This window comes from Phoca vitulina, unplaced genomic scaffold (assembly GCF_004348235.1).
Source record: "Phoca vitulina isolate PV1807 unplaced genomic scaffold, GSC_HSeal_1.0 scaffold2, whole genome shotgun sequence".
In the NCBI taxonomy this organism is placed as follows: Eukaryota; Metazoa; Chordata; class Mammalia; order Carnivora; family Phocidae; genus Phoca; species Phoca vitulina.
Window position 1 is genome coordinate 70,420,226 of NW_022589705.1, and position 15,791 is coordinate 70,436,016.

General features: G+C 39.6%; 1 protein-coding gene across 1 annotated transcript in view; it reads right to left on the reverse strand.

Moving 5' to 3' along the window:
• RLF (RLF zinc finger) overlaps window positions 1-14,353 on the reverse strand; it is a 90,023-nt gene extending 75,670 nt beyond the window's left edge. The window contains exon 1 of the mRNA XM_032432003.1: window positions 14,101-14,353. Within this exon, the coding sequence (XP_032287894.1) occupies window positions 14,101-14,337 (237 nt within the window). The 5' untranslated portion in view covers window positions 14,338-14,353. The remainder of the gene's footprint in view (window positions 1-14,100) is intronic.
• Window positions 14,354-15,791: the final 1,438 nt, after the last annotated feature.

Sequence of the window (15,791 nt, forward strand, 5' to 3'; positions counted from 1 at the left end):
TGTGTTACAAATTCAAATCACTTTTGATATGTATGGATTTCAATAAAATGAAATACATAATTTAAATGCCAAACAATAAACCAAGTTAAAACCAATAATCAAATGAATCCAAAAAATTGTATATAGAATGATCTGTTAGTTACAACAGGTCAAACTCATTACATCCACTATATATGGATCCATATTGTTTCAACATAAAAAAAATTTACTGTAAATTACACTTCTAGTCTACAAAGCTCATCACAGGCTCTCTGAATCTAAACCCATACTGCAAATGCTCTATAAACATCTAGGAAACTTTTTTTTTTCAATGAGCTGTACATCAACAGGAAAATGGTGGAAAGCTGCCCTCCATGAAATTTTTTTAATTTTTTTTAAGATTTTATTTATTTGCGAAAGAGAGAATGAGAGACAGAGAGCAGGAGAGGGAGAAGGGTCAGAGGGAGAAGCAGACTCCCCGCTGAGCAGGGAGCCAGGTGCGGGACTTGATCCCGGGACTCCAGGATCATGACCTGAGCCGAAGGCAGTCACTTAACCAACTGAGCCACCCAGGCGCCCCATGAAATACTTCTTTAAAACATTATTCAGGATGGGCACCTGGGTGGCTCAGTTGGTTGGGTGACTGCCTTCAGCTCGGATCATGATCCTGGAGTCCCGGGATCAAGTCCCGCATCGGGCTCCCTGCTCAGCGGGGAGTCTGCTTCTCCCTCTCCCGCTCCTCCCTCTCATGCTCACTCTCTCTCTCTCTCTCAAATAAATAAATAAAATCTTTAAAAAAAAAAAAAAACATTATTCAGGATGGAAAGGAAATAAAGAAATTGACACACTGGGTACCTATCTGCTACCAAAACCTATGCTCACGGTAGTGTTATACTGTCCCACTTGATAATCACAACCACCTATCGGGGAACTTTCCATTACCCCCAAATTTTATAACAAGAAAAAGATCCAAGGCAATGTTTAAGGTCACAAGAATGTTAGAATGAGGATTTATTTTTTTAGTATTTTATTTATTTATTTGACAGAGAGAGAGCACAAACAGGGAGAGCAGCAGGCAGAGGGAGAGGGAGAAGCAGGTCCCCCCGCAGAGGAGGGAGCTCAATCCCAGGACACTGGGATCATGACCTGAGCCGAAGGCAGACGCTCAACGGACTGAGCCACCCAGGCGCCCCTAGAATGAGGATTTAGAGTGAAATCGCCTAACTTCAAATCTACTTTCTATTGAATATGCTATCCATTTCATAAGACAATAAAACATAAGACTGACCAAATCTGATGTATCCACATTTACTGTAAGATCTTTATGGGATAATTTTGTTCTACATTTAATATTCTCATTTAGCAAGTCCCTTAAACACTGAAATAAAGATTTCACTCTGAAGGAAAAAGCCAAATAAGGATAATGAACATAGCTAATGTAAACAAATAACTTCAGTTCAAATTAGTAGAGTGGTTTCCACTGTGTGGGCATTTATACTAGAGGGATAAGTAATATCCCACTGGGGGCAGAAATATAGTATTAACACTTTAAATGATTTTCAAAAACTTTATCACTTTTTTTTTTTTTTTAAAGATTTGAGAGAGAGCAGGAGAGGGGTGAGGGGCTGAGTGAGAAGCAGACTCCCCGCTGAGCATAAAGTCTGATGCAGGGCTCAGTCCCAGGACCCTGATATCATGACCTGAGCCGAAGGCACATGCTTAACCGAATGAGCCACCCAGGCGCCCCAAAAATTTCATCACTTTTATATTTTTCTGTGATTGCTTATAACATAGGTACTGCATAAATAAAACATTTATTATTCATTTATTTCAATAAGGATACACAAATGTTTGGAGACGACTTAGAAAATAGTCCTTAGCAAATGTTTATCAACAGAATTATATAATTTTGAAGGAGAATCAAACCTTAAAGATTATCTCATTTTTTTTCCCTTTCTTTTAAATTTTATTTTATTATGTTATGTTAGTCACCATACAATACATCATTAGTTTTTGATATAGTGAGATTATCTCATTTAAGCAGCAATTTGAAGCCCCCAAAACAAACTGATTTGGCCCAAGGTCATACATCCACTCAGTGGCACATTATTTGAAAACTTATCAAAATAACAATACAAAAAAAGTTAGCTAATGGAAAGCATTAGGGTCTTTCCAGTTATTCAGGTATGACTTAGTCTTCCTAGAGTCTAGTAGCACTGGTATATAAAACATCAATATATGTTTGCTGGAAATGAGTACACGGACATTTCTCACAGCAACAATCAATCACTAATTTGTATCATATATTCCAATGGCTTCAGGTTAGGCTGCAACTAACTATGCGTCTTGAGAACCTCAAAGCAGCATGGAATCTTAAGTTTACATGATCGGGGCGCCTGGGTGGCTCAGTCGTTAAGCGTCTGCCTTCAGCTCAGGTCATGATTCCAGGTCCTGGGATCGAGCCCCACATAGGGCTCCCTGCTCGGCAGGAAGCCTGCTTCTCCCTCTCCCACTCCCACTGCTGGTATTCCCTCTATCTCTGTGTCTCTCTCTGTCAAATAAATAAATAAAATCTTTAAAAAAAAAAAAAAAAGATTACATGATCACACTCAATGATTAAACAATCACATTTTAATGACTTTCAACTAGTAACATTTTAAAATACAGGTATGTAAAAAAAAAAGTAAAGACAAACCTCAAAAGGGAAAAAATTCAAATATCTAATACATGTGAAAAAGCATGCAAATGCTGTTAAAATGAAAATTAGTAAAATGGTATAAGAGCAATTATTTGCCACTATCAGACTGGCCAATATTAAAAAGTTTAGTAACACCAGAGTTACCAAGGATATAGTCAAACAGGGACTCCCAAACACTACTGATAGGAGTACATATGCAACTTCTTGTAGCCAGTATCCAGCAAAATTTAAAATAAACATTCTCTTTAACACAGTAATTTCAATTCCAAGACTTTATGCTATAGGTATTAATAACCACTGCTTAATGTTTAAGGATGTTCAATGCAACCTTATTTATGATAACAATAAAGAACACAATGGCTTAATTATGATACATGCTCAACATGTGTTGATATAGAAAATTGTTCTCAATATATTAAATTAAAACCTAAACTGCAGATTTGAGTTTTTAAGAATACACAAGAGATTTAACTCTTCTGGGGAGTGACTGGAGGGACTGAGGGGGCAGAAGAGGGCTTTTACTTTTTTCCTTAAGCCTTCCTATAACATTATATATTTTGAGCATGCTTTTATAGTTAATTTTTTTTTTTTTCAGTTAAAAGAGTGTTGAGGGGCGCCTGGGTGGCTCAGTCCTTAAGCATCTGGCTTAGGCTGGGGTCGTGATCCCGGGGTCCTAGGATCTAGCCCCACATGGGGCTCTCTGCTCAGCGGGAAGCCTGCTTCTCCCTCTCCCACTCCCCCTGCTTGTGTTCCCTCCCTCTCTGTCAAAAAAAAAAGAGTGTTGAAGGGGGTGCTTGGGTGGCTCAGTCAGTTAAGCGGCTGCCTTTGGGTCAGGTCATGATCCCAGGGTCCTGGGATTGAGCCCCGCATCAGGCTCCCTCTGCTCAGCAGGGTGCCTGCTTCTCCCTCTGCCCCTCCCCCCACTTGTGTTCTCTCTGTCTCTCAAATAAATAAAAATCTTTAAAAAATAAATAATTTTATTTTTTAAAAAGTGTTGAAGGCTTTGCTACCTGCAGAATTTAAAATCAAGGTAGTTTTCAATGGAATACTATGCAGTTTTTTCTAAAATAGTAAATGTGTGTATTCCACAAGAAAGATGTCTGTAATATATTGTTAATATACAAGCTCGACACTATTTTTCTAAAAATATGTACATATATAGAAAAATTCTGTAAGTATACATTCCCAAACTGTTAACCTAAGAAAACTATTAACCTAGAAAAACATAATACTGAAGTATAAGGGTGTGACAGTTTTCATCCTTTACTCTCTTCTTTTACATTGTTCTAATTTTTTTAAACAATCAGAATGTATTTATGAATTGCTTGGACAATTAAAAATTCCAATCTTTAAGCAATCTTGAGAAAGAAAAACAAAGCTGGAGATAGCATTAATTCCAGATTTCACAAAGCTGTGAAAGCTTTTACAAAGCTGTAGTAATCAAAACAGTATGATACTGGCACAAATACAGGCATATAGATCAATGGAACAGAAAAAAGAGCCCAGAAATAAAGCCACGCTTATGTGGTCAATTAATCTATGATGATGGGGGCAAGAATATACAATAGGGAAAAGACAGTCTCTTCAATAAATGGTGCTGGGCGGGGCACCTGGGTGGCTCAGTCGGTAAGCGTCTGCCTTCGGCTCAGGTCATGATCCCAGGGTCCTGGGATTGAGCCCCGCATCGGGCTCCCTGCTCAGCGGGAAGCCTGCTTCTCTCTCTCCCACTCCCCCTGCCTGTGTTCCCTCTCTCGCTGTGTCTCTCTCTGTCAAATAAATAAAATCTTAAAAAAAAAAAAAAAAGAACTTATACAACGGAACACCAAAAAAGCAAATAATCCAATTAAAAAATGGGTAAGGGACCTAAACAGACATTTCTCCAAAGAAAACACACATATGGTCAACAGACACATGAAAAATTGCTCAACAGCTCTAATTATCAGGGAAATGCAAATCAAAGCTGCAAGGATACCACCTTACGTCTATCAGAATGGCTACAATCAAAAAGACAAGAAATGACAAGTGCTGGTGAGGATGTGGGGAAAAAAAGGAACCCTTGTACATGTGGTAATGTAAATTGGTATAGCAAATTTTTTTCCACACTATGGAAAACAGTATGGAAGCTCCTCAAAAAGTAAAAATGGGGTAGGGGGGAGTAAAAATAGAAGTAGGTATGACCCAATAATTCCACTTCTGGGTATTTTCCCAGGGAAAACAAAAGCACTAACTCAAAAAGATAAATACGCCCCTATGCTTACTACAGCATTATTTACAATAACCAAGATATGGAAACAACTTAAGTGTCCATCAACAGACAAATGCATATACATACATATAATGGAATATTACACAGCCATAAAAAAGGATAAGATCTTGCTATTTGTGACAACATGGTTGGATCTAGAGGGTATGGTGCTAAGTGAAATAGGGCAGACTGAGAAAGACAAATAACACAGGATTTCACTCTCATGTGGATTCTAAAAAACAAAACAAATGAATAAACAAAAAGGAGAATCAGACATATAAATACAGAGAACAAACAGATGGTTGCCAGAGGGAAGAGGAGGTAGGACAATGGAAATAAAGGGTGAAGGGGAGTGGGAGATACAGGCTTTTGGTTATAGAATGGATAAGTCATGGGAATAAAAGACAGCATAGGGAATATACTCAATGACACTGTAATAACGTGTATGGTGACAGATGGTAGCTACACTTGTGAGCATAGCATAACATATAGAGAATTTGAATCACTATTTTGTACACCTGAAACTAATGTAATGCTGTCAACTATACTCAAAATTTTTTTAATTTTAATACTTATATATACACACATACTGTATACATATTTTTCCAAAAATCAGACTGAAACACCAGTGAGATTACATAGTGGTTTCACTTTCTTCATTTATACATCCTGTCTTAAGCTTTTAGAATGAGCACATATAAGAATCACAAAAAATTTTTAATGTAAATATTTAGGCTTTTTAAAAGATTTTAGAATTTATTTACTTGAGAGAGGAAGAGAGAGTGTGTGCAGGCACGAGCAGGGGTGGGGGGTGGGGGGGAGGAGCAGAGGGAGAGGGAGAAGCCTGATGCAGGGCTTGATCCCAGGACCTTGAGATCATGACCTGAGCCGAAGGCAGACGCTTAACCAACTGAGCCACCTAGTGGCCCCCATATTGAGTTTTATTACTTTAAGATACCTTATATATTTTAAGCATACATATTTAAAAAGCAAACTAAAGAAAATGAAAGCACAATTAAAAATATGCCTATTTTATACAACTATATATCATAAAAATGCAATTTCAAAACTAGGCCATTCATTCTATCATATCTATCATACACGTAATAATTCCTACGTGTGTCCGTATTAATAAAGCATTATTGTGCTGGCTAATGTTACACGCTTAGGCTATTTCCTTGGGAGTAAAAATACTATGCAATCAAATGTCAGCACAATAACCTAATAGATCCCCCCCAAAAAAGGACAAGCAAGGCATTAAAAAAACATATTAAAGAATTCAAACATAGCACAAAAATGAGAAGAAATAGACAAACACATTTGTAGTTCTCCAGCTAGCTATGTTGCAGAAATACAAGTAAAACTAAATGAATAACCCTGAACTCAAGATATGTCTGAAATAGGGGCGCCTGGGTGGCTCTGTCATTAAGCGTCTGCCTTCAGCTCAGGTCATGATCCCAGGGTCCTGGGATCGAGCCCCGCATCGGGCTCCCTGCTCTGCGGGAAGCCTGCTTCTCCCTTTCCCACCTCCCCACTTGTGTTCCCTCTCTTGCTGTCTCTCTCTCTCTCTGTCAAAATAAATAAATAAAATCTTTAAAAAAAAAAAAAGATAGGTTTGAAATAGAATTCAATCTCAATTTCCAAAAAATTACAATACATGGAAATATTTTTCATATGGGACAGTAAGTATAATTCAAAACCTGCAAAAACTTTGAAGGGAAATTTTTTCATAAAAAGCTCATAGTCATGTTTTAGGCTGAAACTGGGGAATCAAAATTCAGTGGTATGCAGACATAAAGCAATCCACTCTTCCCCAGTGATTTACTTTGCTATAATGAAAGAAAAACATATGATAGGGGGTGATACCAGGTTTAGAACACGGCAAAATGTTAAATGTTCTGGACCGGCTAAGTTTGGCAAATGCTGCACAACACTTAATGCTCTCTAGGAGACTCACAGTGCATCCTAACATATATAAGACGACACATTAAAAAACATTTATCCCAACTTATATGAACATACAATCCTTACTTCAAGAAGTACTTACTAATACACAGAACTCATGGAACAAAACACAGTTTAGGAAATGCTGATATAGGAAAAAGAGCATGGACTTAGGAGTCTGAAGACTGCCACAGCTTACTAACTGTGTGACCCTGGGGAAGTTACTTTATTTCCCTGAGTCTCAGTTTTCTATCTGTAAAATGAAAATAACACCATCTAGGGGCGCCTGGGTGGCTCAGTCGTTAAGCGTCTGCCTTCGGCTCAGGTCATGATCCCAGGGTCCTGGGATCGAGCCCCGCATCGGGCTCCCTGCTTGGCGGGAGGCCTGCTTCTCCCTCTCCCACTCCCCCGCTTGTGTTCCTGCTCTCACTAACTCTCTCTCTTTGCCAAATAAATAAATAAAATCTTTAAAAAAAAAAAAAAAAGAAAATAATACCATCTACCTGAGTGCTTGGCACATAAAAGATTGACTAATAAGTAAATAAACAGTCCCTCTAATTTTTCACATAATGGCTTATAAGCTGGCTTTAGTGAGCAATGAAAGCTTGAGGGATCTTTTTATACCATCTTGCCCAATCCCTTATCTATGTACAAGTTTTCAAGTTTGATGTCAATCATATCCAAAATGAATGTTTCAATCTGGCTAAGCAAACCCTGTTAAAAAAGGGGGGGGGGGCTTTACTTTAAATATTTGTGGAATATAGATAACCATGGGAAATTCTTAAAAAGCATAAATAAAATTAATTTCTACTCTTTTATTTTAAAGATTTTATTTACTTATTCATGAGAGACAGAGAGAGAGGCAGAGGGAGAAGCAGGTTCCCCACTGAGCAGGGAGCCCGACGCAGGACTCGAACTCGATCCCAGGACCCCCGGATCATGACCTGAGCCGAAGGCAGACGCTTAACCATCTGAGCCACCCAGGCGCCCTAATTTCTACTCTTTAGTAATCAAGATAACAAAGAATAAGACCGGATCCCTACTGGGAAGCAACATAAACTGGCTAACCAAAACATGTCCCTATTTCTTAATAAAGACAGGTAAGACTTGTTACTCTCAAGAAGTCTAGTCAGGGATTTAAGGAAGGGAGGAGATAAAAGATCAACAAATCTTGACTGAATACCCAGTAAGTGTCAGCGACAATTCTAGGCACTGGGTAAACAAGAGAGTCAACACCCTCATGATGCTTACATTCCAGATGCAGAGACAGACAGACAGACAGACATATTTGTCATAGACATCAGATAATAGCTGGTGATTTAAAGAAACAGAAAGCAGTGTTAAGGAGTTGGAAGATGGGGAAGCGTTAAGATAAGATAGTCAAGAAGGCCTCTGGGAGAGGTGACAGGTGTCTACAACTAAGTGAAAACAAAGCACACTTTAGTTTACCAATGCCTTTGCAGGCTTGAAATAAATGGTGCTTTGTATTAGACTTTTTATTAACATTGTTCAGAAGAGCATGATCCACAGGTAGACACAGGAATCACTACTATAAAAGAGACTGGGTGGTACCAAGTACATGACAGCATCCAAAGTTCTCACTGCTTCACAAGTCACATTTATAATTACATTTTGGTCATAATGCAGTGCAATGCTAGCTTCTGCCATTATAACTACCTGTCATCTAGTCTCTAGACATCTCCCAAGAGAAGGCAGCACAAAAAAGAAAAGGTAAAGAATTAAAAATCCTTTAAAATAAAGAGCAAGAGCTCGAGTTTTCATGACCACCAATCTCAAGGAGTTAGGAAGACTGATTCCTCTCCAGCTCAACATCTTCAAACTGTTATCTTACTAGGTTGCTAACTCTTCCTCAATACTATAATGCCTCCAATTTTCTCCCTCCAACAACATTACTCATTCCACCGATGTAAATGTGTACATTATTATATGAATGTAGGCTAAGTTGACAAGTTATGTTTCCAAGAAATGAGCCAAGTGTCCTCTCCTGTTCCTTTACAGTAATTTCTTATGATAAAGTTGCTTTTTAACATACCAGATTTTACATCAAGTGTTCCTTTTGAAGTACTTACCTCTTGAGTATATCATGAAGTTCTACATATAATTCATTCAACAAATTAGTTTTATGCCAGGCACTGTATTAATTGCTAGGTACCAAGTATACAAAAAAGACTAAACAAGACCCCTGCTCAGGTTGGTTTACTAGTCAATAACAAGAGACAAAAAATAGAAACAACTATTCAGGTACCACACCTACATAAAAGATGTACATTAAGTGAAAGAATCACCTCATTCTGTCTGCTGAAATCAGAAAACACTTCTGAAAGACTTAATATCTGAACCTGTTCTTAAAAGATAAATAGGCAGATGGGGAAGGGAGGACCTTGAGGTTAATTAGGCCAACTGAGAGATGGATACTGTAGTGAAGGTAGACTCCCCCCCACCCCCCGCCCTGCCAAAAAAAGAAGAAGCTGGAAAGGTGGGAGCTGGGAGCTGGTAAAGGGGGAGGCAGTGTCCAGATTCTAAAAGGCTTTGTCTGCCAGGCTAGGCTAGTAAGTCAGAATTTTATCTTGTCTTTGGGGTAAGAAACTATTTAAGGGGCGCCTCGGTAGCTCAGTCGTTGAGCGTCTGCCTTCAGCTCGGGTCATGATCCCAGGGTCCTAGGATTGAGCCCCGCATCGGGCTCCCTGCTCCATGGGAGCCCGCTTCTCCCTCTCCCACTCCCCCTGCTTGTGTTCCCTCTCTCGCTGTGTCTCTGTCAAATAAATAAATAAAATTTAAAAAAAAAGAAACTATTTAAGAATTTTAGGGAATATAGTGCCTAATGAGACTATATTTACAATTTAGAAAGAATACCAAAATAGACTGTAGATGAAGCCAGTCAGAAAGCAAGAGAATTAGTGAAAACATTGCTCCACCGACATTATGAAGCCTGAACTAAGACAGTGACAGCAAGAAAAGCAAGAGTTAAAAGCATAGGTATGTACAAAGTGTCAAAAGAACACAAACATCTAAGAGGAAATTTATCTAGTGAAATCAGAGAAAGCTTCACAGGGGAGGTGGTATTTGCACTGGCCCTAAACAAGGAAAATTTGCCCTACAGAAAATGAGAGAAAAGGACAGAACAGCACAGTGAAAGGGAAAGAATGCTTAATGACCTGAGATCTTGTAAAAGTAGCAATTCTATCCTTTTGGAGATCAAGCAGTTGGTAAATATTTACTGAAAGCCTAAGACAGGCCTTGGATCTTGAAGAATCAAATGAAAATTAAGATCACCTTTCCCAAAATAACGCACTTGGAAATTCACAGGCAAAATTTTAATCACAGGAGTAACTGAGATCACATTTTGGTCCAAAAACCCCAAGTACAGTACCCCTAAATAAGAGTAGGATTATGGTGATGGGACTGGCTTGGTTAAGAGCTGAGAAGTAAACTGGGGGTAAGGTGGTGAAGACTTTTTATTCTAAAGTTAAGAAATCTGGGCAACTCGACAATTCCGGGAACATTGTTTTTTACAGATTATCTTATTTAGTCCATACAACAATACATTTACATGGATAACAAGTACTATTATTATTCTACTTGCCAATGAGAAAACTAAGGGTTAAAGAAAGTAACATACCAAGGTCACATCTCTAGCTTAAATGGTGAAGCCAGTATGCCTATCTATTTAGACCCTTTGTACTCAGTCACTGACCTAGGAGAAACTTAAATATATACTGTAATTACTTATTTTAACATTTAAAAATCTATAAAGTCACTATTAGACTAGAACCTAGAACTGTTTCATATAAACAAGGTTTACTCATAAAACTACTTTGTCTGGTATTCTCAAAGTATAATCATTCATCCAATAATTTCAAGTTTGTTAATGTTACTTAAAAAACCTTCAAAATATGTATTACAAAGAAACTACCAGTTGTAAAACTTTAGGAATCATGATGCCCCAAATATAGCAGAAACTTGAGAGGATACTAGCAATTTTTCAACAAAACAAAGACTTGTTTTCTGAAGTTAATCTTATCCACACCATTTGGAAGACAATGTTTTCAGAAAAGGAATTAAGGGAAAGGAGGGAAAAGCCATATCCCACTGTCACTGAATACAAATGTTCACTGAATACAAGTTCATCTAAGTATCATTTTCTTAGTAACTATTACTTCTGAAGTTTCATTTTTATCATCTTCACAAACTTCTGAAAATTGAAAACATGCCCAGAATGAGACAAGCTCTCTATCCTTTCATATGTTGGTTTATTTCTTGATTTGGTGCAATTCCAAAGATAGAGCCATACTGCAAGAGCTAGAGAGAATATGGTCCCAGCCTGTTGCAGGAGGGATCTACTTGGTACAATCTAAGTCTCTGGAACACTTCTAAACTAAATACCTGATGGGGCACCTGGGTGGCTCAGTTAGTTAAGCATCTGCCTTCGGCTCAGGTCATGATCCTAGGGTTCAGGGATCAAGCCCCTAATCGGCTCCCTGCTCAGAGGGGAGTCTGTTTCTCCCTCTGCCTCTGCCCTGCCACCTGCTTGTGCTCGCACTCTCTCTCTCAAATAAATAAATAAATAAAATCTTTTAAAAACCCCAAAAAACTAAATACCTGATGAAAATACTTTTGTGGTAGTTAAGTATCCCAGAGAGCACAAGCCAAGCTACCTATCTTTACATATTAAGTGCTCCTAGAGGGCATGTTCCTATGGCTAGCACTTAGTGTGATGTCAGGCACACCACAGTGAGTGGATGAATAAATCTTATTCTGCCTTTCAAATGTGAAACCAAGAGCTATTCAACCAAATTTGAATGGTGATATTGTTCCTCCTTCATCATAAAATTATGAACAAGGACACCCTGAATTGATTTTATCTGGGCTATTGAAAAAAAAAAGTGACAAAAATATTGTGACAAATACTGTGAAGAGTTGTATATAAACTTTCTATTCTACTGTTTGTATAAAGCATTATAAGGAGATAAAGGCCAGAAAACAAAATAAATTCCACAGGCACGGTTTGCCCAAGGTTATTAGCTAATAAGTGGTAGAGTCACAATTAGGACCCAACTAGCTCTCAATCCAATGTGCTTCCTATTATAACATATCGTCATCACAGGAACTTCTTTCTTATTTCATTTATTAGTCCAAAAAAATATTTTGGGAAAAATTTTAGGCCAAAAGGAAAACTCATAGAAAAAAATTATAAAAGTACTTTCCTTCTAAATTCTTCTGTGCCCTTACATTTCTAGGTGTCACCAAGACTGAAGATATTAAAACATTGTTAAAATGAGATGAAAGCTGAAAGCACCAGGCATAAACAAAAAAAAAAAAAAAAAAAGAAAAAAATACATATATGGTATCCCCTGACAAGCTTCAATTTGACTAGTTACATCCATTCTTGTTATCTTTCTAAGATAACAACACAAGCTAAGAAGGCTTCCCCCAAACCCACATTTCTTCTCCGGTCCTCCTCCTCACTCCTCCTCCTTGTCCAATTGGCTCCCCATTCTCCCAAAGCTTCAACTTTCCTTCTCATCTCTACCTTTTGGCGCTGAAATGCTCCGCTCCTCTCTCCTCCCCTCCCCCAACATTCCCATGACTCATTTTTATCCTTTCAGACATAGGGGCTCCCTGGACCACCCTATCTAAAGTGGCCTCTCCCAGTTACTTCTAAGTTCATAACTACAACCCATAGTTAAACTTTTAATTTATTTTTACTAGTTAACTGTCGTTCCCATCAGGATGTCCCAGGATGGCTTTCCCCTCTCCACTGTCTCTACAACACCTCCTTTTCCATCATTACCAAAACAGTTTTTGGAAATACTGTTATTTCTATCACCTCCTCCCAACTGTAAGCTCATCAAGGGTAAGTGCTGTCTTACTCATTTCCTCAGCACTTGGTAAAGTGCCTGACACCATCCAATGCAGTCAGTAAAAGTTTGTAGAATAAATGTGTGTAGTAAAGTAGGAAGGTTCACTACTAGGGAAGAAGCAAAGAACAATTACACCTCAACACTTCCTAGTGCAGGGAAATGCTGCAGAGTGTATACATAAAAACTATAATGATACAATGTATTAGCAAGGACAAAATTCCATTTGAAGAGGTGAGATGTCTCTGGCTCAGCAGAGTGGATGAAGAAAAGCAATCAAGCAAGTCTACTTTTTATTTTCCATTGGACCAACAGAGCAAACTGTCCCCTAAAATTACAACTTTGAAACACTGCAATTTATGTAGCACACTCAACTACTCATCAAGAGTCCAAGTACCAACATACTACTATTATTTTGCATTTTCTAAGATACACCAGGTGAGGAGCAGAGGGTTGCCCTGAAACCTGGTAGAACAAACAGGAGAAGTAATACTGGTGTATCTTTAAATTTATAGAGAAAAATCTCGAAGTGGCCATGGAGACCAAACTAAACATACCAATAAATATGTAACCACGGGTTAGGACCCACTACAGCACAGAAATGGTCATACCACTGCCAAAAGAGACCACACTCCACATCTTTCTCAATCCTCTTCTACTCAAAGACCGTAATAACCACTACAAGGCTCCACAGCCTCATTCCTGGTAGCACAATCCTCAAAGGAATACAGAAGAGGCGAAAAGAAGAGCTTAACAATCTCCCCTTTCCCCGCCTCAAAGAAAAAATAAATAAATAAATATAAAATAAAATAAGAAAAAAAAAAAACCAATGGGCTCCACAATCCCTAATGAGAAAGCCCTAGACGCCTTTCAAAGCCAACTGTCAGACCTTTTAGGGGCCCACATGACGTTGACTCCAAAGATAAGTCTCTGGCCCCAACACATATCTCCGGATTATTCAGGAAAACCCAGGTTTTCCAGTTTGGAGAAATGCACTCAAAAAAGGATCTCCCAGCAGGAACGAGCAATCAATCTCTCAGGAGGCAATGGCGCTCCAACCACCCGGCAGGGGGACAGGCAACGGCGACAGGGCACGGCCCTTCCAGGGAGCCGCCGGCGCCCTCCGGGCTCTCAGTCTGGCCCAGCGCAACCCGCCCTGGCGGTGGCCAAAGTCGGGCAGTGGTGAAGGGGGGCCAGCGGTCGAGCTTCCCAAGCTGGGCCTTCCCGGCCCGGGGGCGCGGCGAGACACGAAGGTGGCGCCTTTCAGCCCGGCCCCGGCTGCGGCAACGGATCCGGGGGCCTCTTCCCCTGGCCTCCCCACCCCGCCGCCCTCAGCCAGCCAGTCAGCCCCTTACCTGGCAGAAGCTCCGGCAGTAGTTCAAAGATGAGACCTCCGACACCTCCTGCTCCCTCAGCTCTGTTTCCAGCTGCCACAGACACGGTCGCAGTCCCGGGGCTCCCGGCGCCGGAGATGCAGGGCGATGACCCCGAGCCATGGACTCAGTCTCGGTTCCGTCTCCGGCTCCCGTTCCCGCCGGAGCCTCAGCCCCGGCCCCGGCGGCGACGGCGGCGTCTCCCTTTCCGTCCGCCATCTTCCCACGGCCCAGCAGCGCGTAGGCAACCAAGCCACGTGATTCAGACCTGGCCCCGCCCCCGGCCGACCGCACGTGGTGACGCACTCCTTGGCGACGCGGGCGCCGACCGGATTCCGTCACTGGGACTCAGGGTGCTCCTCCTCTCGGCGGCCTTCCTAACAGCCGCCCTGGCAACAGCTTGGAAGCAACTGGCCTCACTCTTACCTGCCTCAGCCTTTCCAGACTCTTTGGAGTCACGGAGTCACCGGGCCTGACATACATGTAGACATAACCTAGATATGAGAGGGATGACACTTGAGCTGCTATCTAAAGAGCGAGAGAAAAGCATCCCCAGTAGAAGGAACATAAGCAAAGGTTATGAAGCTGAAATGAAGACTAGTTCCGTGAGAAGGTGGTTTATAACAGTGGGCATTACAAATCAGTAGGGGAAGGATGAACTCTTCCAGAAATGGTGCTGAAAAAATTTTTTCCAATAGGAAAAAAATAAAATTAGGTTTCTACTTCAAACCATATCCAAAAATAAATCCCAGATGGATTAAAGGCCTCGAAATATTTTTCAGGAAATATATCTGTGTGATATCAAAATAAGGAGGAATTTCTTAAATAGGATCCAAAAAGCACAAACCATGTGGGAAAATATTGTTAGATTTGACTGCATTAAAATTTGTTAATTCTGTAACAACATAAGTTTAAAAAGATGCAACACAAAAACAAGCCAAAAACTAGATGGTATTCATATAAACAAAACCATCAAAAGATTAATATCCAAAAAATTTCCCAAAATCAAAAGGAAAAAAAGCATACAATCCAGTAGAAAAGTAAATAAAGGATATACAGAACTAGTTCACCAAAAAAGGTTTATGAATGGCCAATAAACCCATGAAAAGATGTTTAACTTCACTGTAATTATCAAAGTACAAATTAAAAACAATATATGGGGCACCCGGCTGGCTCAGTCAGAACAGCATGCGATGATCTCAGGGATGTGAGTTCAGCCCCATGTTGGGTGTAGAGATTAAATAAACTTAAAATATATATAGATATAATTTCATATCCATTAGATTGGCAGAAATTTTAAAATTAGTACCGTGTTTTAGGATTTAGGAATATGGAATTTATATATTGCTGGTGGAGGCACTTACTGGTACATCGCTTAGAAGAATGTGTAATATTTAATAAAATTGAAGATACATGTCCTGTGACTCAGCAATTCCTAATGATAATAATAAGAGTTGATATTCATTGAGATTTAATATGTCAGGCACTTTTTAAGGTTCCTTACATATTTCAACACATTTAATCCTACTAACAATACCATGAAAAGTTACTATTATTACTTTCATTTTATAATTCAGGCAACAGTCACAGAGAATTTAAGTAACATGACCAAAGTGACAGAACTAGTAAGTTATGGTGCCCGGAATTCAATCCCAAGTAGTCTGCTCCAAAAT